The 24,659-nt window shown below is 42.5% G+C and overlaps 1 protein-coding gene across 1 annotated transcript in view; it reads left to right on the top strand.

Annotated features, from left to right (window-relative positions):
• The window catches only part of RAB38 (RAB38, member RAS oncogene family), a 126,983-nt gene that overhangs the window by 62,808 nt on the left and 39,516 nt on the right, over positions 1–24,659 (top strand). The window contains exon 3 of the mRNA XM_025928358.2: positions 6,159–7,160. Within this exon, the coding sequence (XP_025784143.1) occupies positions 6,959–7,160 (202 nt within the window). The 5' untranslated portion in view covers positions 6,159–6,958. The remainder of the gene's footprint in view (positions 1–6,158; positions 7,161–24,659) is intronic.

Genomic DNA, 24,659 nt, shown 5'->3' with positions numbered 1-24,659 from the left:
GTATCAAGGTTTGGGAGGGCCATCTCTTTGGGGGAAAGATGATGTTTCCTTGCAGGCACTTGGAGCTTGTGGGGATGCCTTCCATCAGGGCCTTGTGAGCCGAGCCTGGGCTGCTGTGGTGGTGTGTGGGGTGTGGCTGCTGCTCCAGGATAGCATGGGGACCTCGTCTGAGGTTCTCGAGTGTCAGCCACCCGTGAAACGGTGCATAGGTTACTTTGGGAGGGCAAACATCTTGGCACTGATAAGATCAGTGGCATCAGGATGAGAAAGGTTGGCTGCAAAACTACTGAAACCTAAAACACTGATTCAGAGCATCTGGTGGAGAGGCCTAGAAAAAGTTATTACACAAAGATTGCTGCTGAAACCTGGAACTGGAGCTGGGAGTCTTTCGCCAAGACCCGTTCAGTGTATAGTCATTTCTTTTAAAATTTGTTTTCACGCTTTGAAATCAATAATGTTCCCAGTAAAAATAAAATAGAAAATATGCAAAAGTAGAAAAATATAGCAAAGCAGTAACCTCATGATCCAGAGATCTATACCTTTCCATAGTTTTTGCATGTGTATTATGCCAAATGGGGTATTATAATATTTTATAATTTTTTTCCAATTTCAGATTTTGTGAAAAATATTATGAACATCTTTCTAAGTCATTCAGTATTTGTTCTTTCACCTCATTTATAAAGATTGTATAATGTGCCATTATATATTTATACCTTTATGATAAAGTTTTTAAGTTTTACTTATTTAAGTAATCTCTATGCCCAAATTCATAACCCTGAGATTGAGAATCACATGCTTCCCCCACTGAGCCAGCCAGGGACCCCTACCATTGTGATATTTAACCTGATGCATATTTAGGAAGTTCTCATTTTTTTCTGTGACAAACAACAGTATAATATACATTCATGAAGTTAAATATGTACAAATCTCTAGTGATTTTGTTATCATAAATTCATACAAATGGAATCATTAGGTCAAAAGGCACATATGTTTTTAAGGTTTTTGATACATGTAACCAAATTTCCCTCCAACAGCTTTTTCTTATAGTATCACCACGATCACATGATAGTGTCCATTTCTTTGCATCTTCATGAAGACTGGTATTTTTAGTATTAAAACATATTTGTCTGTCTGAAGAGTGAAAAATGGTATCTCATTGTTTAATTTTCCTACTTCTATTGCTAGTGAAAAAAAAATTTTGCATTATTACTGGCCTTTCTATTTTTCTTGTGTGGTGGTTGCTTATTTATAGCTCTGTCCCTTTATCTACTTGGATGTATTAAAATAATTTATAAGAGCTTTTTATATATAAAATATATTCCCTTTTTGCCTGTTGTAAATGTTGCAATTTTTTCCTCAGTTTGCATTTACCATTTGTCTTGCCTCTGGTAATTTTTAATATGTCTACATTTAAAATGTTTTTCCTTTTATGATTTCTGCCCTTTGCAGTATGCATAAAAATTCTTTGCCCTCAGTAATGCTGAAATAGATATTCACCTCTATGTCCTCATAGTACTTTCACAGAGTATAGGAAATGCACGCAGGAATTTGTCTGAGATAGAATCAGAGGACTCAGATGATGTGATGTGTGGGTAATTCAGAAGGAGGAGTCAAGTGTGACTGAGTTTTCAGGCTTGGTAGACTTTGGTGAGGGTGGAACTACTGACTAAAACCAGGAATACAGGAAAAGGAACAAGTCTGTTAGGGTAGATAATGTGTTCGGTTTTGCACAGGCTGCTCTTGAAATGTCTGCCAGGGATCCTGGTAGAAATGCCCAAAAGGCAGTTGGAACAGCGAATGGAATGCACGAGTGAGGTTGGGGTTTTAAACACAGATCTAGAAGCCATCAGCAGACATTTGATAGTTCAACCAACATTTGCTTTTCAGTGAACATCCTGGGCCAAATACTAGGCTAAGGTACTTCACTGCCTTATTTCATTTAGGGTTCCTAAACACTTCCATGTTGGGTGGGTTAGGAGGAAAATAAATCCTAACTCAGCCTTCCCTGTCTGTCTAATGCAAGTCAAATGTGTTCAGTGAAAGCACAGAAGTTTAGATGGTAATAAATCTGCTGAAAATGATTTAGGTCATGATCTGCTTGTTTTGGTCCAAACTAAGTGGTAGGTTCAAAAACTCACCTGCAATCAATTTCTGATGATAATCTGTAGATATCCTATCATAGTTTTTCTTTCTGGGTAAAAAGTTCGACATCAAAATTCTCGTGGACTGAAGTGTATTCATTTGAAGCACTTTCCATACAGAATCCATCCTGGCCTCTCTCCACATAGTTTGAAAATGGTTGCCTGCTTCCAGATACCTGCTCTGTCCTGAGTCAATACTGGATATAACTCACATTGCAAGTTAGCACAGGCTTCAGACAAGCCTAGTAGATAAAAGGGGGGCTCTTTGCTTTCAACAAGAAATTAGCACAGCCTTCACTTGGCAGAACTTTATATTAAAATGGTGATTTAGGAGAATTTTCAAATGTCCCTCTTTCTTGTGGATCTCATCCTCTGCTTCAGGAATAAACATTCTTTTGGACAACCCAGGCTTGTTCCTGGGGCTTGGTGTAATTATTTAATAGCCCCCCCCCCCCCCTTTAACTCTCAAGGGTCCCTTTTTGGATGATAAATTCTATTGTTATCTCTTACAGGGCTTTTTCGAAGATATATTATTTGCATTAATCCAAGAAAAATTACCATACCTTTCCTCCAGCAGAGTCTTTGGTACCCTATCTTGAAGTCATTGAAGTATTTCTTCAGAGCAATAATTAAGAGCCATATAAACTAATGAATAACTCCCTACTGCTCTCTTATTGGTGAAAGCAAATAAGGTAACTTTATAAGACTCATCTAATAGAACAGCCCTAGGAGGGAAACATGTGGACTTCGTGTTTATGTTTGCAAAAGCAATTCCCAATTATTTTATTTATTTGTTTTTTAAAGTTTATTGATTTAGTTTGAGAGAGAAAGCATGAGCAGGGGGAGGAGTAGAGAGAGAGGGAGAGAGAATCCCAAGCTGGCTCCAGGCTGTCAGCACAGAGCCCACTGCAGAGCTGGATCTCACAAATGGGAGATCATGACCTGAGCTGGAATCAATAGTTGGACACTTAACCGACTGAGTCACCCAGGTGCCCCATTTCCCAAACAATTTAATTAGTTTTGCCACTTAATATGAGCAGAGTATGAACCTACATTGAATAGCAAGGGAATGGAGACCTAGAGAAATCTAACTCTGTGCTTTCTGGAATGCCATTCCGTGCCTGAATTCTGAGAACTCTGTGGTCACATACAGCTTTTACAGACTTGAGTAACCTCCCTTCCTGTTCTTCAGGATAAGGTGTTCTGTAGTGTAGCAACTTGAGGGCAGTAAGATTATCAAAGCATCACCAGAGATGCTTTGAGGGTTACTGCGGAAAACAGGTTTCCATGGAGCAGTGTGGCTGCTGGGAGGAGCCACATAGCACAACCCCAGTCATTCTCTCTGGAGGGAAGGAGAGCCAGCTTGTCAGGATAAAGCCAGGCATCCTTCTGGATAGACTCAAGGTATTTGAGACAGATGGATTATCAGGTTGGGCCAGATGGGTTCTTACGGAGTCTCATAATTTGGGGGGAGAGGAAGGACAGTAGGCAAGGATGATCTACCTATTTGCTAATATTCTTTTCATCTGAAGGTACTCTAGCCTGAATCTAGCTTATGGTCTTTCCTCAGCTACCTGGTTTGCTATTTGCAGCCTAGTTCTGAGGGAAGAAAAGTTCAAAGCAAAGCAAAGGAGCACAGGAATGGCTTGCCATCCAAAAAATGTGCTTGGAGAGCTCTTATCTTGGGGGCAAATGCACAGCAGCTAAGGAGAGAACAGAGCCATGAAACCGGAAGAGAACCATGTCATGATGCTTGTTTTGAAATGGCTTTTCCACAGTCTTTCACCCAAATGTCCTAATTGGGGGGTGGGAGCAAATGGAGTACAGGATAGGAAATGCCACAGCTTTGGTACTGGTGCCATTGCGGGAGTGATTAGAATCAGCTGAGTGTCACTCCTGCCGGAAGGTGTGGCTAAAAGACTCAGAACTCTGACAGGTCAGTCACAAGTACACTCCACAGATCTTGTAACCCAACTCCCTCATTTTACGTCGGATCTTTCAGTATGTCACTGAACTGCCAGCCTGGCCGGATCACCAAGCCGCTTTAGTCTAAAAGATTTAAAAAAAACATAAACCAGGAGTTATTCCTCCCCACTGTGAAGAACTGTCATGAGACCTAAATGAATGACTCTGGAAACAAATTGCAGTACTTCCTGTCTGGCCAGGGAGCTTGCTCTCCACAGTTGCCCACTGCCCCTAACAGGGAGGCCCTGTTAGAGGCAGTGAGGCTGAAGCTTTAGGATCTGTTCCTTAATTTTGTATTCTTTTGCTTAAAGACCACTCCCCACCCAATTTTATAAGCTTTAGGTCTCAGAAAACCTGAATCTTGGTCTGCCTGTCCTACATGGTAAATCTAACTATCTGGTGCTCCAACATGCTCGCAATCAGAAGAGGAGACCAAGTAAGGCTGGGGATGGCTCAGCTTGGACTAGGCTGGGAAACAGGCTGGGGCCTGTAAAGCAGCTGGAGCAGGATAACACTGAGGGCTGCTGGCTCATGTAATGTCTCAACCCTCTACCCGCTCCTTGTTTCCACCCCCAGTTCCTTGCCCAGACCAAACTTGTCTTCAGGTCTACAGACCCAGGATTTTAGATCTAGGGAAGGCCTTTGTCATCATCCCTCATTCTGCAGGCTCTCAGAAGGGCCTGACCCCTTGAGGTTTGTGAACTCCCCTCCCTGCAAAGTGAAGCCACAGCGTTGGCCAATACTTTAAGCAGGAAGACTAGTTGGTTCACTTGTTAGATATAATCTGCCTGCTGTGTCCCTGCATCAGTGGAAACCAAAGAATGGTGTCCACCTGTCTAGGCAGTCAATAAAACACAAACCAGTGCAATTCTGCACACCTTCACTTAGTGCCCATTGTGAGCCAAGCTACTCCCTGAAGGGACAGAAAGCTGACAAGACATGATGCTGGTCCTCAGTATTTATATCAGAGAACAGGGTGTGAAAAGTTTGCCCCTCATTTGCTATTTATAGCTGCCATTTAGTCAGCACCTGCTATTCAGCGGGACGTTTTATTATACATATTGTCTCTACTTTGACTGACAACTCTAGAAGGTAGATACCATTATTCTCACTTTGTGCATGTGGAAACTGAAGTGCAGAGAGGTTATGTGACTTCTCTAGGTTAGGCAGCTGGGGCATCGCTCTTCTTGTTAGGGGCTCATGGAGGCTGAAGGAGAGCATGTGTAATGTCAGATGAAGGCAGAAAGATGATGTGCGTGCCTCACCTTCTATTCTCTGTTTCACACAAGCCTGTATTGAAGTCCCAGCTGTAACACTCTGCATGGGTTTGGGAGAACTGCTCTCTGTCTTGCTTTCCTCCTCGATAAACTGGACAAAATACTTCATAATATAGTTGGAAAGATGAAATGAGATAATGTGGACATGGCTCAGTTCCTGGCACTTTCGGGTACAAAATGATTCACTTTGGTACAAAATGCTCATCACATGGATCTGCATGCCACTTCCTCAGAAATTTATGTTTTTACTAAATTGTTGCCTTCTCAGGGAGGCCTTCCCTGGCCACCCTATCTAAAAGGCCAACCCCATTCCAACTCTTCATACCTGTAGCCCTACGTTATTTATCACCAACTAATATGTTACAAATTGTACTTATTTATCTTTGTTTTTTTTCATCTGCCTCCACCTACAAGAAGGTAAAGTTTTTGAGACCAGGAATCTTTGTGTTATTTCTGTATCATCCCAAGCACAAATATATATTGGTTAAAAGAATAAATTAAAAACCAAACAAAAACCCCCTCTTTGGCTTAGAAAATTGGCTTTTAATTTGACTTTTTCCTATTTGACCCTGGGTACATTACTTAAAATGTCTAGGCCTCAGTTTCCTCTTCTGTAAAGGGGGAAGAATGATGGTATCACTTTTAAGACTGCTAGGATAATTAAGCGACATGCGTATAAAAACTGGCACATAGCAAGTGCTGGATAAATGCTTGCTATTATTATCACTTGAAGTATTCTGACCAGTTATTTAAATCGTCTTTCAATGTCGCCCAGAGCTTTTAGGATAGAAGAGGAGGCTAAAAGCCAAGGATACCCTCTGCGTTTTCAGCCCAGTGATCCCCCTTGGTAGACCACTGACAAAGAGTCAAAATGCTCAGTGTTCTCACTGCAAGGCTGCTCACGTGTCTGGATTACCATTACCACGTCACTGAGGAAGACAGCAAACTGAGGCTTGGCCAAGATCACAGGACTTGTCCAAGATCACTCACCTCTAAAACCAGGGCATGCTGAACCCAACCCCCCATGTTGGGCCTCCTACAATTGTATTATCTGCTGCCTCTCTTCCAAGCTCTCTCTGCAGTGTGGGTTGGAGTGGCGGCTGTGAGCTCAGGAGCCCTGTGTTCACCAGGCTTGTCACTTTCATCTCCCGCAATACACTGAACTTTTCTAACTCCGTTTTCCCGCACGCAGAACGTGGGAAATAAAGCCCACACCTCACAGCTTTGCGTTCAGGATCACAGGCGAGGAAAGCTCTTCGGAAACTCCAAAGCGCCCTACGAATAACCTCCGCAACAGGCATTCACACTCGAGCTCCCCCACTTCCCAGTCCCGGGAGACGCTCCCGTCTCCGCCCACCTCCTAGGCGGCGCGGCGCGGGGTAGGAAGGAGGATTAACCCCTGGGCGCCTGTCTGGGCGTTTCTCCAGGCGGCCGGGGAGGAGTTCCGCCTCTCGCCCCCGCCCCGCCGCTGGGCTCCCTGGCGCCCGCACTCGCGCTCTCGGAGTCCCTCTCCCGCCCAGGCCCCTGCTGGCTGCGCTCCCTCGGTCCGGCACGGCACGCGGGCGGCCCGCCAGGATGCAGGCCGCGCACAAGGAGCACCTGTACAAGCTGCTGGTGATCGGCGACCTGGGCGTGGGCAAGACCAGCATCATCAAGCGCTATGTGCACCAGAACTTCTCCTCGCACTACCGGGCCACCATCGGCGTGGACTTCGCGCTCAAGGTGCTCCACTGGGACCCTGAGACAGTAGTGCGCCTGCAGCTCTGGGACATCGCAGGTGAGCACCCGGGGAGGAGGCCAGGGCCGGAGGGCCTCGAAGCGGGTCTGCAGGCCCCGGGGCAGCGGGTTGAGGTCTAGTGTAGTCCGGGGCGCTGAGCCGCAAGAGACTTTTTCTGGTGGGTTGAAAACTTGTTTCCAAAGAAAACAAAAAAGTTTTTTTTCCTCTCTCTCTCTCTCTCTCTCTCTCTCTGGCTGCAACTTCAAGTGCATTCCCTGGCGCTTTGGGATTGTTGCTTGAACACCCTCTCACACCCTCCCCTGGGATCACTCGACCCAGCGCGGGCCCCCGAAGGGACCCAGAGAGAGACTATCTGGAGTTGCATTCAGTTCTCCCTCTCCAGCTCTTTTTCCGGGCGTGGGCAACGCTGCGGGTGAGGAGGCCCTTAGTGTCATGCCAGCCACCAACGGGGGAGTCTTCAGACCTGTTAACAGCGGGAAGTAGGAGAGTTCCAGGCTAGAGGGGTTTACTCACTGCTGTTTTTAATTGCTCCTTGCTCTTGCTTCCCTCTTTACCCTTCAGTCAAGAGAGTTTGAGGTTCTCAGCTTTGGTGAAGCCAAGGATCTTTGTGTGTATGTACTGGGGGCAAAGTATTATTTCTCTCTTTCTCTGACTCTCTGTGGTCTATGAAAAGGAGCCTGTGCACATACCTTAAGGTCACTTTTGTCAAAGAGTCTATGACATTAGTCATTTCTTTCTTTCATTTTTTAAGTTTATTTATTTTGAGAGAGAAAGTGCAAACAGGTGAGGAGCAGAGAGAGAGGGAGAGAGAAAATCCCAAGCAGGCTCCAGTCTGTCAGTACAGAGCCCATCCAGGGGCCACCCAGGCATCCTGGCCGTACGATTTCTTGATTTGGCCTTAAAGTTTTCAGTGAGAAATCTGCAAACTGTGAAGCTTCATTACAATGTTTGAAACCAGAATTTGATTCTGAAGGTTTGTACCCAGAGCTGGGCAGGGCATTAGGCAAATGTATGTCTGCTCCAAGTGTGAGTTCTCGGACTGAAGCTGTTTGCAACCTGGGCATGTCCAACCCCTGATTATAGATCCTGGCTCTGCCACTCACTAACCTGCTCAGTGGCTTCAGACAAGTCCCTTCAGCTCAGTTGAATCCTTGTTAAGTGCAAAGGAGTTGGACATGGCAGCTCAGGAATCTTCCTGCTCAGTTTTAAGGTCCTCTGGGATTCGTTGTGAACAGTCCCACCTCACCTCTGACTGTTCCATGGTCTGTGGTACCAGGAGTCTTTGTAAGTGCTGGACCCAAACCCGGCACTTGTCCTTCAGAAAATAGCTTCATTTTTAGCTGGTGTATTTGACTGGAAACACTTTATCATGACTCGAAGCAAGAACAAATGTGGAAAATTTTTGAAAGGGCACTTCAAGTTCTGGGGACTGCGGTGCCTCTTTAATCATGAGCTGCCAAGTCTTATGATAAACCTTTTGGCATGTGAACAGATTCATGCATTTGAAGTCATCTTGAGCAGCTCCAGTAGCATGGGAGTTATCAGAGACCGGAAGATGTTACCAGCCACTATCTGATTGGGTTTTTCATCTAGAAAAGCCACACTGTGTCTCTGCACTCGGTTGCTGCATTTTTTTGGTGTGTGAAAACTCTTCTGGCTGTACTGGAGTATCCAGGACTCAAGTTTAGAATTAGCTTACTGTTTCAAAGGGGATATAGCTATAATTTAGACTTTTGTGTCAAATGCAAATAAGGATGTGACATCAGGCGTGTTATATAATGTCCATGAATCTCAGTGTCCCCACCTAACAGAGAGGAGAGAAAGGTATAGTGATTAAGAGACTAAATTCCAGAGTCCAACCACTTTCGACTGAATCCCTGTTTTACGCCCCCCATGTCCTGGGCGATTTTAGGTTAAGTTTCCTAACCTCCTGATTTCAGCCGACTCATCTGTGAATTAGGCAGAATGCTTTCTCCCAATAAATGGCAAATGAGCAAACAGATGCCAGCTAAAGGTGACTAAAGTCTCCACTATCTAGGAGAGCTGCAAGCATTACTGTTATACTACCATTTTTTTTTTTTGACCATGTATAAATGCTAGGAAGAAGGACATGATATAAATATGTGGACTAAATCTTAATAAATGAGGGGGCCCCCCAGATGCTCAGTTCGTTAAGCATCAGACTCTTGATTTTGGCTCAGGTCATGATCTCAGGGTTCATGGGTCTCAGCCCAGCGTCCAGCTCTGTGCTGACAGTCTGGAGCCTGCTTGAGATTTTTGTCTCTCTCCCTCTCTCTCTGCCCCTCCCTGACTCATGCTGTCTCTTTTTTCTCTCTCTCTCAAAAAAATAAATAAGTAAACTTTAAAAAATTATAAAAAAGTAAATCTTAATAAATTTGGAACATAGAATCTGTTCCAAAATGCCCAGCACCATCTTTTAGCTTTATCAGCATTACAACATGCTGACATGAGCAGCTGAAATCCCAAGTTTAGAAATGCCCCCTGAGCCATGGTTCTGGACTAACATGGCTGTGGAGGCTCTAGTGACAGAGGTCTGTGTACATAAGAAATATGGGGCGCCTGGGTGGCGCAGTCGGTTAAGTGTCCAACTTCAGCCAGGTCACGATCTCGCGGTCCGTGAGTTCGAGCCCCGCGTCGGGCTCTGGGCTGATGGCTCAGAGCCTGGAGCCTGTTTCCGATTCTGTGTCTCCCTCTCTCTCTGCCCCTCCCCCGTTCGTGCTCTGTCTCTCTCTGTCCCAAAAATAAATAAAAAACGTTGAAAAATAAATAAATGTTAAGAAATATGGGGCGCCTGGGTGGCGCAGTCGGTTAAGCGTCCGACTTCAGCCAGGTCACGATCTCGCGGTCCGTGAGTTCTAGCCCCGCGTCAGGCTCTGGGCTGATGGCTCAGAGCCTGGAGCCTGTTTCTGATTCTGTGTCTCCCTCTCTCTCTGCCCCTCCCCCGTTCATGCTCTGTCTCTCTCTGTCCCAAAAATAAATAAAAACGTTGAAAAAAAAATTAAAAAAAAAAAAAAAGAAATGTAAGAGGTCTGTGTACGTATAGTGGTGTGTAGCAGGTCAGTAGGGAACTTCTTCCCAGAGCTCTGATGTTCAGTGGGAACCTGTCTGTGTCAGCCTCCAGCCCAGAGACCCTGTGAGCTGAGTTATAAGCTGGGCATCAGGCACAGCTGGTTGTGGGGAACCTGTGCCCTGTGGGAAAGGATGATAGGAGCATCGTGGTGACATGTTTCGTGCTACATCAATAGCCCTGTGAGGAGTGAATTCATATGAAGTCCAGCCTCAGTTGCCCACCCAGATTCCAGTCAACTAACTGTACCTCACGGCACCTTCAGATCAGCCTGTCTGTCCAAACACAGGAATGATTCCCTTTCCTCTTTATTCTCAACTCTGCTATGTGTGTGGAAAGGAGAGGTGAGACTAAAAAGTGAATGGTGAGCCTCACTTTGAGCTAGTTAGGAGTGTGGATGAGATAGAGGGGATGGCCCTGTCTTGATAGAATATCAGATCCATCTGCTATAGAGGGGATCTTTGCTCATTAGACCTTTGATATTCATTTGATTCAATGCCAAGGTGGGCCTTATTTATTTGTCCAACTAATTTCCATCATATATCTCTTATAGCCACTTCAGCTGGCCAGTCTGTTCCTGAAAGACTCCAAAATACTTCTCAGGAGGCACCTGGCTGGCTCAGTTGGGAGAGCATGCCACTCTTGATCTCCAGGGCATGAGGTCATGAGTTGGAGCCCCACGTTGGGCATAGAGATTACTTAATTAAAAAAAAAAAAAATTGCCTCTCAGGGCTTGTGAAGTAGGCCTTGACACCAACATGGTAAATTCCACAAACCTTGTAAGGAATAGCAATCACCCTGAATCCCAAAGATTCTACATAGAGGAGCAAGTGGGTCAACTCTGGGTTCCAAAGCTCTTGATAGCATCAGGAGAAATTAAGTCATTTTGCCAAGGCCACCTGCCTAATAAGTGGGAGAGCTGGATTTGGTACAGTTTTGTTTGACTTGGAATCAAGCCATGTTCTTCATGACTAAAGCCCATGAGTCCCTGGGACATTGCTGGCCCATTGGGGTTATACCTTCCTCTCCTTTACAGGTATTCCTTCCTTAGTAAATAGGTTGTCCTTGCTTTCTCCTTCCTATTTCTTTTTCTTTTCTTTTCTTTTTTTTTATTAACGTTTTTATTCATTTTTGAGAGGTAGAGAGAGACAGGGTAGGAGTGAGGGAGGGGCAGAGAGAGAGGGAGACACAGAATCTGAAGCAGGTTCCAGGCTCTGAGCTGCCAGCACAGAGCCCGATGCGGGGCTCGAACCCATGAACCATGAAACCGTGACCTGAGCTGAAGTCAGACACTTAACTGACTGAGCCACCCAGATGCCCCTTCTACTTCCTATTTCTAACATATTTTTGGATATTAATCAGAACCACTGTGCAGATAGAAAGAGGAAATGCAATGAAAATCTATTTCTGAAAATTTAATTCTTGGTTGTAAGGTTTTTAAAATAGATTTATCAAGAAAAAAGTAAATAAAAGGTTCACACTTGAGACTCTTCTATTTCTCTTCAAATCTGATACTATAATTACTCCATTAGCATTTTCAAAGAGAACTATACAATTTTGTCTAGAACTCTTAACATGCTTTGGGACCCAGCTACAGGAATTGAGATAGCCATAGTAATAGTAGCTCACATTTCATACGCATTTATTCTTGCAGTTGTCCACACATTTTAATTTTTAATTCCCCAGTAAAATAGCTGATTAAGTGGAAGTGCTAGAATTTAAAATGTGGCCATGCTCAGTTCACCATCTAATGGTTCGTGGGATCGAACCTCACATTGAGCTCTGCACTGACAGCACAGAGCCTGCTTGGGATTCTCCCTCTCTCTCTATGCCCCTCCCCTGCTCATGTGCGCACACACACACACACACACACACACACACACACACACACACATTCTCTCTCTCTCTCTCTCTCTCTCTCTCTCTCTCTCTCTCCCTCTCTCCCTCTCTCAAAATAAACAAATAAATTTTAAAAAAATATTAAAAAATATTTGGTCATGGAATCTAGTACCCAGTCTCCTAACAGTTTTGCTCAATTTCCCACAATTTAAAAATAAAACACTTTCAACATACTACAAATATATTTTAAAAATATACCTGACATTGAGTAAGCAATGAAACCTGGCTGGACCTCAGTTGCCCTGTCTGTAAATGGCCATTGTTCCATTTTCCTATGACATCACGTATTTGTATTATGTTATATCCTGCAGTTCCTGTCAGCTCTAGTAGTTTTTCACTCTTCCCAGGTTGTATGTGGCAGCATATTCCAGCTTCTTTCCTTGCTAGGTTTGTGACTTGGGCAGGTCACTTAGCTTCTGTGCCTCGGTTTCCTGTCTGTAACTGGGGACAATAGCAGAGCCTGTACCTTAGAGTTGGTAAAAGAATGAAATGGGTTAATTTGTGTAAAGTTGTGCCTATCTGACACAAAATCAATGCTAAATAAATGTTAGCTATTGCTCGTTTTTTTCTATTTTTTTTCCATTGTATTTTAGAGAGAGAGAATCTTTTTTTTTTTTTTTTAATTTTTTTTTCAACGTTTATTTATTTTTGGGACAGAGAGAGACAGAGCATGAACAGGGGAGGGGCAGAGAGAGAGGGAGACACAGAATCGGAAACAGGCTCCAGGCTCTGAGCCATCAGCCCAGAGCCCGACGTGGGGCTCGAACTCACGGACCGTGAGATCGTGACCTGGCTGAAGTCGGACGCTTAACCGACTGCGCCACCCAGGCGCCCCTCTTGCTTTTAATTGTTATTACAAAATACCTTCACAACATTTTCCTGATTGATCTTCCCAGCATCGCTGAGGGTATAGACAGATCAGGTGGTACTAAACTAAATCTATTTTATATCAGACAAGATGAAGAATCAGAGAGTTAAGGGACTGGTCCAGGGTCGCAAGAGTTAACAAGGGGCAGAGGAGGAAAAGTAGCTGAGGAAAAACATTTCCATCAGGGCACATCTCTGCTAACTTTCCGTGCCTATGCTGTGTGACAAGGAAGCACTGGAGGACATTAACTATCCAACAGGCAGAGCGATGGAAGGAGGCAGCATGGGCCTAGAATCAGGAGCCCCAGGACACTGAATCCCCACTCCAGTGGCCATGAGTGGCACTGGATTACAGTGCTGTGTTGTTTCAGAATTTATAAAATGCTTCCACATTGTGACAGTCAATTGGGGGAAGGTTTTGGACTTTACTATCTCTTCAGTGTCAATTTTCTAAAAAAAAACCTGTAATTCTCCAAGGAAGTTTAGAAGAAAGGTCTTAAATATCAACATAATAGATCTAGAAATGTAGAAAGAGCTAAATTTGGCAACCATCATGTCAAGCAAAAAACAAAAAATAAAAATGCATGTCGAGTCTGGGCCACATTCTGCTGGGCAGTTTATTGCTTTGTTTCTAGCCTGGCTAATTATAAATTTTCTAAATACCATGTGGACTAACATGGTGTGTGCTTACAGGTAAGCGGTATGTGCACTGAGCAAGATGGTGAACTTTCTAAGTAGGGTGAATGATGTGTGGGGAAAGCACCTCAGGGTTTTTTACAGGGCACTCACTAGAATCTCCATCTATCACAGACACATGAGCATTAGGCATGTGGGACATGTCCACTCATCTAGGTTTTAGAGGACTGGTTCTGACAGGAGAGCACATAGCAGTCTGACCAAGGAAAACCAAGTCATCTGAAAGAAGGAAGGGATGGGGAGGAGCAGTTCTAATGTGTGTGGCTTCAGCACAAATGTTTATGAAATGCCTGGTATGTGTTAGGTACTGTTCTGGGTGAGGGGAAAACAAAGAGGGATAAAGTATTGAACAAGACCCAATTCCTGACCTTAAGAAGTTCACAGTTCAGTGGGCATGATGGCACCAAAGCAAATCACAGTAACAGCGAGTGAACTGTACCAATATAGGCTACTCCAAAATATTCTGGTGGTGCAGATGGGGTCCTACCTGCACCACATCCATCCACTCTCTGAGCTTAAATTCAAGCAGGCTGGATAAAGCCTCTAACTAGTGGGATGTTTCCTGTACCCTTACCTACCACCAGCTACTCCTTGTGAGTGATTTCAGGGCTGTACAGCTTGAAGCAGAAGTTCATCTTCTGGCTCTCATCAATTCTGTCTCCTTCTCTTGAGAATCTTAGGCATTCCCATGGCTTTAAACTCCATGCAGACGACTCCAAAAATGTGCGTATAACCTTGACTTCTCATGACCTTCAGACGTACAGTTCTGTCTTCATGCTGGGCATCTCCTTTATGATATCTCACACATTGCAAGATTAGTATGTCATAGCAAAGTGGCATAAAAAACAAAGATTGTTGTTTTTTCTCTTTTAATAAAGTAATGTATCCTCAGTGTAGCAAAAATTGGAAAGCCCAAAAGAAAACAACAATAGCAACAACAAAGGACTACAAAGAATATCCACAATCACCCCTTTTAATGATAAGTAGCACAGGGTGCTATTTGTCTGTCTATACTAGATATCTTTCACCACTCACTGGACTTGCTATACACCTTTCCGCCACTCACTTGGACTTGAAACTTGTGCCATCTTTTCTTCTTTGACCCTCCAAGTCAGATAGTGATTATTCTTCTCCTGTCACTGCTTTAGATCAAGGGCAGCACTATTATTACTTACCTATATAATAGCCACCTGTATAGCTCTAGTCTCTTCTTCCTGCAGTTATGTGTACCAAGGTCAAGTTCATCTTCCCAGAACATCACCTTGGCGGCTCCACATTGTCTATAGATTGTGCATATCATGAAAAGAAGAATTAAAGCAGTAGGGATGAGGTGATGGAAGGTTGATGGCTAGAACGAGGATGGATTTCAGGCCATAGAGCCATTGGGGTCAGAATTGGTGGGGTCCTAGCAAGTAAGAAGTGACTGGAGTCCTTGAGGCCTGACCAGGTCTAAAGGAAACCCAGGATCCGTTTCATGGTGGCTTCTTGTCATGAATATAGTTATTCTCATTGAGGGTTGAAATGGTACTTAATTTTTTTTTGTTTTATTTTACTGAATTTTATTTAAAAAGTCATTTTAAAATTTGAGGATTTGAGAGGTATAAGATTTTTCCTGGGAGAATTATTCATTCACTCGATAAGCAGAGGGATTTAGGGGTAAACAAAATGGATCAATTTTCACGCTTATGGAATCTGATAGTCTGGTGGGATAATTATTTAATCACTGTTCTGATAAGTGCTCTGAAGGGGTGCTAAAAGAAAGTCAAAACAGGCCACCTGCCCTAGCTATAGTGTAGGGGTGAGGACACGGTGTGGACAGCGGTACTCTGGCATGGCTACAGGTTACAATATGCAGGCCCATGAAAGGATGCATATGCTAAGCTAAAGGTTAAGAGTGATGGTTCCTTATATTTATCAATTTGTCAAGTCAATCTTTGCAGTTTAAACACCCCAGTGATTCTGTCAAATAGGTCTTATTATTTCCAATTTTGTAGGTGAGGAAACTGGGCCCAGCAAAAGTGGAGCATGGTGTCCGGTATGTAGTGGTTGTTCAGCAAAAGTGGTTTGGTGTTAAGCAGTCACTGGCATTAATACTGGAGCCCTCGCTCACCTGAAAAGTTTTTGAGAAGAGCTCCTTTGTAGTAAGGCTTAGAGCCCTTTCCCTCTTCTGATGATTCACTCTAGGGAATCCTGCAAAGCTTTCAAGTCACTGAGAGCCCCCATGCCCTTTTTTTTCTCTTTCACTTTCTTAGATTCTGAGTTGGAAATTTCCAGAGGGATATGCTGACCCTACTACTCCTGGGCTGGAAATCACGTTTATTCCCTCAAAGGAAGATTCTCATCTTCTAGGCTGGTGTACTAGAGTAGTCTCCAACTTGGCAAGGTCAAGACTGTGACTGCAGCCTGGGTTTCAATTTATTGAGTTCCGCTATTTTTTTTCCAACGGTTTGAGAATTCAATTAAAAAGTATATGATCTTAATTTACTATTTGAAAAAAACTCAGGTTTTAACTGCCACCATTCCCCACTCCTTTTGGTTTCTCATGCACAGGTATTAATTAAATCCTCTCTTCTCTCTCTCTCTCTCTCTTTTTATTAAGTTTATTTGTTTGGAGAGAGAGTGAGAGTGTCTGCACAAGTGGGGGAGGGGCAGAGAGAGAGAGAAGGATAGAGAGAGAATCCCAATCATCTTCTGCACTGCCAGCATGATGCCCAGCCTGATGATAAGGGGCTCAAACTCATGAACCCTGAGATCATGACCTGAGCCTACATCAAGAGTCGGATGCTTAACCAACTGAGCCACCCAGGCTCACTGCCCCCATCTCTTCTATCTTGAAAAATAACTGTCTTGGGGCGCCTGGGTGGCGCAGTCGGTTAAGCGTCCGACTTCAGCCAGGTCACGATCTCGCGGTCTGTGAGTTCCAGCCACGCGTCAGGCTCTGGGCTGATGGCTCGGAGCCTGGAGCCTGTTTCCGATTCTGTGTCTCCCTCTCTCTCTGCCCCTCCCCCGTTCATGCTCTGTCTCTCTCTGTCCCAAAAATAAATAAACATTGAAAAAAAAATTAAAAAAAAAAAAAAGAAAAATAACTGTCTTATCCCCTTATGAGTAGCCATGTCTTCTTCACAACTCATCTGGACTACTATAGCAGCTTCCTTATACCCATACCTTCATCAGGCTCCTCTCCCTGCCCCCACGCCCCATCGGTTTGTCATCCATAGACATGAGACTTTGCAGCATGGCTTCATTCTCCAGTCAGATGTTCTCCAGTTTGGCATTCTTCGGTGGATCTCCATCACTTTCAGAATTAGAGGCTAAACTTTTTACGATGAAATTTGAGCTCACCCATTCCAGTCTCATATCTTATACTTCTGACTCTTTACCATTCCAGATATCTTACAGTGGCTTCAATTCACCCACCTTCCCCTCTGTGCTGTGGCTCATATGATTGCCACTGGCTAAATACACTTTCCTCCTTTTTACTTAGATGATGTCTATGGATTCTTTGTCACAAAACCCATCTCACCCCCTTTATGAAGTGTCTGCTTGAGCCCATGTGTCCCTGGGAGGCAGTGTTTCTTTGCTCCCATAATAGCCATGCTTATCATTTTAGATTAGAAGCCCTTCACTTCTGCATTACAATGTCTTTTTCTTCCAATTTATGACCCTAGGTCCCAGCATAGTCCTTGGTATTTAGTAGGTCCTCAATGAGTGTTTGTTCATTAAAAAGTTTTTCAGCCAACTATTTCAGCATTGCTTTAATTCTAAGATATACTGTTGATCTAAACATTTCTCCAATAAAACAGAAAATAATGAATTTGTTTATGCTTGAAAGACTTCATAGTTTTATGAATATTAACAATTAAAAATGCATGCATTTTATAACTGACAAATATGGTAGTCACTTTCCTGAAGATGGCATTCTGTTTTATTTTTTACCGTAAAAACTGGAGAGTGAGCTTAAAGACCATTCTTTTTTTTTTTTTTTTTTAACGTTTATTTATTTTTGAGACAGAGAGAGACAGAGCATGAATGGGGGAGGGGCAGAGAGAGAGGGAGACACAGAACTGGAAGCAGGCTCCAAGCTCCGTCCGAGCCATCAGCCCAGAGCCTGACGTGGGGCTCGAACTCATGGACCGCGAGATCGTGACCTGAGTTGAAGTCGGACGCTTAACTGAGTGAACCACCCAGGCGCCCCTAAAGACCATTCTTAAAAGCCGCACTTCATCATTTAACCGAGTCTTTATAATTTGGAATGAAGTGTCATTTATTTGGAGGTCACATGGCAAAACTGCATCCTTATGATTTTTGGATACATTAAATGAAGTCATTATTTTGAAGGGTAATTTTCACAGAGGTAAGACCTTGACAGCTCATCAAACCAAATCCTTCATTTTACAGAAGAGAAAGCTGTGCTCTGAAAGGGGGTTTGTATTAGTTTCTCAGAATTTTAGAACGAGTTAATGGTAGAACTGGAACCAGAATGTAGGCATCTCTAGTTTATTAATGATGAGATTTAAAGAAGCTTATTTTTTTTTAATTTTTTGGTATTGTCTTAAGCACTGAGACAACAAAATAATTGAATTTGGTGGGCACCAGCCCTATGGAAATTCATGCAGTGAAGAAGAGAGGGTGATGGTCCCGGGGGCACCCAGAGACATCCATAGTCTGGCTTCAAATAGCATTCCTAGTATTATTTTCCTCTCTTCTCCATGATGAAGCTTTGCTTCCTTGTTCACACCCCATGGTCATTGCCTCTACGCCCTTGTTCCTGCTCTTCCTGTTGGTTCACATGCCCTTCCCTTTATTCCCACATATCCAAATCCTATATCATGTTTAAAACCCATCCAAAAGGGCAACTCCTTTACAAAGACTTCCCTAATTCTCTCTTTCCAGCAGTAACTTCCTCTTCCCTCGAACCTCATGCAATTTTTTTTATGCCCTTGTAGCACTTCTTCTTTTAACCTTGTTTTAGAGTTATTCATACCTCTCCAGATAGCCCTCATGTGTTTTAGCAGGCATTGCCACAGATTGTTGCATAATTTACTGAAATGACTGTGGAGTCAGCAAACAGGTAGAGAAGGAGAAAGCACTATATAGGAGGAGAAACAAGCAAGGGCAAGATTTTGGAAGCAAAGGAGAAAGGATTTTAGGAGAGGATAGTCAATAGTTTCAAATGTCTGAGAGAGATCAGAATTATTTCTTTCCGCTTGGAGTCTCTACTTTTTGTAGTCTCTTTTATCCTGATATGTTATTTAACCTTTCTTTCTCATCAGCCTTGCATTAAACTGTTCTCTCAAGAAAAGTGATGAAAAACTTGGCTTCTTGTATAAGCTCCTCAGCCTAATGGAGATAAGGAAAATATCTGTAGTGGGAAGGATTCAGACAATTTTCAGTCTAATTTCTAGGGAAAAATTTAAAGCTAATCGACAAATTTTTTGTTGGGAGGACTATTTTTCTCTATAATATAATGTGTTATTAACAGCTACCACTTATTGGGTGTCAGGCATAGTGCTATGCATTTTTATGTATCATTTTATTCATTGCTCTCAGTGAGAGTATCTGGTAGGTACTGTTTACTAATCCCATCACAGCACTGAGAGAACTGTGCTTAGACAAGCTAGAAAACAGATAAGCAAGGAAAAAAAAAATACATAAAACTTTTCAAAAGCCATACAAATCGTAAGGGATGGTGGTGGGTAGGAACTGAGATTTGTTTACTGTTTTCTAACTACTCTGTTCTGCTGTTTCCTAAGTGTCATACAACAGTGCAATCACTTTCACATGCCGTAGATTAAGCTGCAGTTAGAAAACACACCTTATTCACCTCACACCTATCAGAATGGCTAGCATTAACAACTCAGGCAACAGCAGATGCTGGCGAGGGTGTGGAGAAAGAGGATCTCTTTTGCACTGCTGGTGGGAATGCAAACTGGTGCAGTCACCCTGGAAAACAGGATGGAGGTTCTTCAAAAAATTAAAAATAGGACTACCCTACAACCCAGCAATTGCACTACTAGGCATTTATCCAAGGGATACAGGTGTGCTGTTTCGAAGGGATATATGCACTCCAATGTTTATAGCAGCACTATCAACAATAGCCAAAGTATGGAAAGAGCCCAAATGTCCATCAATGGATGATGAATGGATAAAGAAGGTGTGGCATGTATATACAATGGAGTATTAGTTGGCAATCAAAAAGAATGAAATCTTGCCATTTGCATCTACGTGGATGGAACTGGAGGGTTTAATGCTAACTGAAATTAGAGAAAGACAATTATCATATGATTTCACCTATATGAGGAATTTAAGATACAAAACAGATGAACATAAGGGAAGGGAAACAAAAATAATATAAAAACAGGAAGGGGGACAAAACATAAGAGACTCTTAAATATAGAGAACAAACAGAGGTTTGCTGGAGGGGTTGTGGGAGGGCAGATGGGCTAAATGGGTAAGGGGCACTAAGGAATCTACTCCTGAAATCATTGTTGCACTATATGCTAACTAACTTGGATGTAAGTTAAAAAAAATTAAAAAAGGGGCGCCTGGGTGGCGCAGTCGGTTAAGCGTCCGACTTCAGCCAGGTCACGATCTCGCGGTCCGTGAGTTCGAGCCCCGCATCGGGCTCTGGGCTGATGGCTTGGAGCCTGGAGCCTGTTTCCAATTCTGTGTCTCCCTCTCTCTCTGCCCCTCCCCCGTTCATGCTCTGTCTCTCTCTATCCCAAAAAAAAAAAAAAAAAAAAAAAAAAAGTTGAAAAAAAAAATTAAAAAAAAAAAGGAAACATACCTTATTTATTTTAAAGGAAGAATTTATTATTTTTTGAACGTTTATACTTTTGAATAGAGCTAAGAATTAAATGCACACATTATTGCTGAGATCATGGGGTTTGCTTGGCTTAAAAACAACCATCTTAATATACTACTTCTAGGCAGGATAACCATAGTGACTAAAGATAGAAAGAATTGTGATGCTTGATGGTATTGGAATAAAAAATAAGTCTTATGTAGGACAGAAGGATACATGTGCATGTGCATGTGTGTGTCTTTCAAACTTAAAACAGTAATTTAGAGAATGTAGTGGCTATAGCATAAGTGTTCAAACTTTTAGTTCATAGCATTCTTAAGTGTCAAGTCATGTTTTCATGGTTCCTCTAGGTCAGTAGGATAACAGGCCAAGTTCTATATATATAGGACATGGATCACCTAAAAATTTGAGTCAGAGTAGACATCACCACTCTCATTTCCTGTTTCACATTGATTTTCACATGGAAGAGGGAGAATCCCAAGCAGGCTGCTTGCCCAGCATGGAGCCCAAGGGGTGACTTGATCTCCTGATCTCAGGACTGTGAAATCATGACCTGGGCCAAAATCAAGAGTTGGACGCTTAACTGATGGAGGCATCTAGGTGCCCCTCTTGCTTTTTATTACACAAACTGAAAAATCCAGTTTCAAAAAGATAGGATCACATCAGCAGGAATGTAGTGTTATCTAAGGTTAAAATTGTGATCTACCTCAAGCCAGTAGTTCCTGAGGTGTTTGATTGATCTTGAGTACCATTGTGTTTGCCTTGAAATTTTAAAATATCTTATTGTACCCCTGTGAGTTCACTGAGACACCCCAGAACACCCTGGTACACATCTTGGGAATTACAGCTCTGGAGGAATCTGGAAATTCTTTAAAAACAAAAACCTTAGAGTCCTAGACTTGTGAGTCATTTGTGAAAGTGCTCAGACTTGTGAGGTTTTTGTTTTTGTTTTTTTACTGTCTTGTGAATTATTTATAAAAATATCTATAAATGTTACTTAGAGGTGATATCTCAAATGCTAAGTAATCCAAAACATACCTTTTTACTTAATGTGTTTGAGCTTATATTCAGTGGAGATATTTTTAGGTTGTTTGTTAGGTATTTGTTTCACTTGTAATTAGTTTAATTAAAAACATGGCATGCTGATTGTTTTATATCCATTCATGCCAACTTCTCTTCTGTGATTTGGTTTCATTCCCTCCCTCTATCCAGTATTGGCCATTCTATCACTATATGATCTTATTTCTCCATCCAAGTGAGTTATTTTATCTAAACTGAGTAGTTTAAGACCTCAGTCAAAATAAATTCTGACAAAAAATTTTTTTTGAGATACCAAGGCACTAACTGTCTCTCTCTCTCTGACTCTCTCTCTCCCACATACACAGCCTGAAATTTAAATATAAATATAGAATTGAATGAGAATATTTTGAAATTTAATTTAAAAACAGATCACTCTAATTCATTCATCTTTCTTTTCTAGAATGTTATTGTTTATGGACACCTGAGAAACCAATTGTTATTTTTTATGTCATCTTACTCTTTCACGCTTTAGCTTAATTCAGTACACTGCATCTAACTTTACCTTCTTGTTGAATAGAGGTAGGATTTGCCCGTAAGAGATGACAACCAGTAATAGGATGAAAGGAGAGCCATCATTTATGGGGAAACTAAAGAAATTGCAGAAGGAGCTTCGATGGTTCTGAATTGGGGACAAGTTTTTTCAAAGTGAATCTTAAGAATGAGCAGGAGTTTAGGGGTGCCTGGGTGCCTCAGTCGGTTAAGTGTCCGACTCACGACACGATCTCACAGTTCGTGGGTTTGAGCCCCTTGTTGGGCTCTCTGCTGACAGCTCAGAGCCTGGAGCCTGCTTCAGATTCTGTGTCTTCCTCTCTCTCTGTTCCTCCCCCACTCATGCTCTGTCTCTGTCTCTGATTCTGTCTCTGTCTCTCTCAAAAATAAATAAACATTAAAAAAATTTAAAAAAAAGAATGAACAGGAGTTTGGTAGGCATAGAAAATAAATTAGTTGGATCAGAGATCTTGCTTTATTCAGTTCACCCCTCTCCCTGCTGCAGTTCCTGCTCACAAATAAGAAATCGATGTTAGCTGTTATTTCATTACATAAAGAATACTTGTATTACAGTTCTGTTCTATCACATGAGTCTGCTGTGAGCATAGCCTAGGAGCCTCTCAGAGTGTGTGTGTGCTATGGAGACGTAGAGAACAGTACTTGAGTAATTCAACAATGAGCTCAAGAAGCTCAGTGTAGTTAGGGACGTAGACTGCAGAAATTTGCAGCCCATCAAAAGCAGTACAAGGCAGGGCCTGCATAAGTGGGGAAGCAAGTGATAGAGTCAGTGCCATGTGAGTATAATCGAGGAAAGAGTTGAGTATGGGCCAAGTAGAATGCTCCAAGAAGGTAGGGTTTTGTACAGATTCGAAGAATAGTTAGGACTTAGAGAGTAAGGGAACGGATATGTTCCAGTGGGAGTGGAGGGTGCCAGGGAGTGAATGTGAATGAAAGCAAGAAGCAGAATTTAGGAGAGCTGTGCAAGTCAGAGTTTTATAGCAGGACCTTGAGCTCAGTCTGAGGATCAGCCTTTAACTTGATCAAGGTGTGCAACTTTGAAAATCCCATAGGAGCCCAGAGGATAAGAGTAAATGAACTCTTTTTTCTGTCTGGCAAACTCTTACTCATCTTTCGAGGGCCGATCTGAAGTGTTTGTTGCCAGTTCAGGATCACTCAAGCTACTTGCTCCCTGTTTCTGTAGGAAATAGGAACATAGTTTCCTTGTAATCCTGGCTCACATTTTGTTTCTCTACAAAATTCCATTTACAGTAGGTGGATATCCTGGAACAAGCCCAAGTGCATTAAAGAGTATTTTGATGCAAAAATAAGCAAACATGGGATCCTAAGTAATCATTTATAAGAGGCTTGCAATAAGAAAAAAGGATCAGTAGCAACAATTTCTTTAAAATAAAATTACATAAATTTCATTAAATTCTAAATATTTCGTTAGAGTTAGTTTTTATAAAATTGATATAATTACCCACATTTAAATGTAAGGTGGAGTTTTGTGGTATATGACAATGTGACATGCATAGCATCTCGGAAAGTTATTTTCCCTTTAAAATTGGGTGTTTGGTACTAGTCAGCTCAAATGAACTAACTCCTAAACATTACTCATATGATTGTAGACCTTGTATTTCTAAATATTCTGAGTTTTCAAGACATTCCAATATCTGTCTTATTAGAGATCTTCCAATTTATAACTGTTGGCAAGTCATCCAAATTGCCTTAAATCTTGTGTAGGTCACAGAACATGTTAGCAGCCCAACATCCAGTTTGTGGCATCTGCAGTAGGCAGTAGGGGATCCCTGAAAGTGTTTAATTAGGAAAATGATAGGGTGAAAACAGAGCTTTGGAAGGTGAATTTGGAAGAAGTGTATAGAAATTAAAGTACAAGTTCAATATCTAGCCCTGACCACAGCCTGAAACTTCAGCCTTATATATACAACTGCCGACTCAACGTATCTGCCTAACAGACATCTCAAACCTAACATATCAGATCCTGACCTGCTTCCACAAAACCTACACTTCCAAAAGTCTTCTCCATTCCAGTTAATGGCAACTCCATACTTTCCATTTTTTTCAGCCAAAAGTTCTGGAGTCCTGCTAGCATCATCTCATACTCTACATCTCCTCTATCATTTCAATTTCCAGATATACCCAGGAAGCCAGCAATCTTTACCACCCTTCACCATCACCATGTTGGTCCAAATTATTGTCTCTTGCCTGTCTCCTCACTTCCAACCTTGACACCCATAGGTCGTTCCTTAATGCAGCAGCCATACTATCCATTTACTCCTGCTCGTTGATGTTTCTCAACTGCTCACAATCCTTCAGTGCTTCCCTCTCTCATGCAGGATAAAAGGCAACCTTCTTATAATGGCCTGAAATTGTTTCCAGTCTGGACCCTGAGATCTGCCCATCTCACTGCACACTACTCTTCCCCTTGCTCAGTCCTCTCCAATGCAGACTCCTTGTTCTTCTCTGAATACTTGCTTCAGAGTCTTTGTGCTGTTCTGTCTAAAACCCTCTTCTAAGTATCCATATGGCTTTCTCCTTTACCTCTTTTTGGTCTTTACTTAAATAACACCTTCTTTGTGGGCCTCCACTATCC

The sequence above is a fragment of the Puma concolor genome, chromosome D1 (assembly GCF_028749965.1).
Source record: "Puma concolor isolate L17-30 chromosome D1, mPumCon1.1.hap2, whole genome shotgun sequence".
Lineage (NCBI taxonomy): Eukaryota > Metazoa > Chordata > Mammalia > Carnivora > Felidae > Puma > Puma concolor.
Note: the sequence above shows the minus strand (reverse complement) of the source record. Positions and strands in the feature narration are given on the sequence as shown.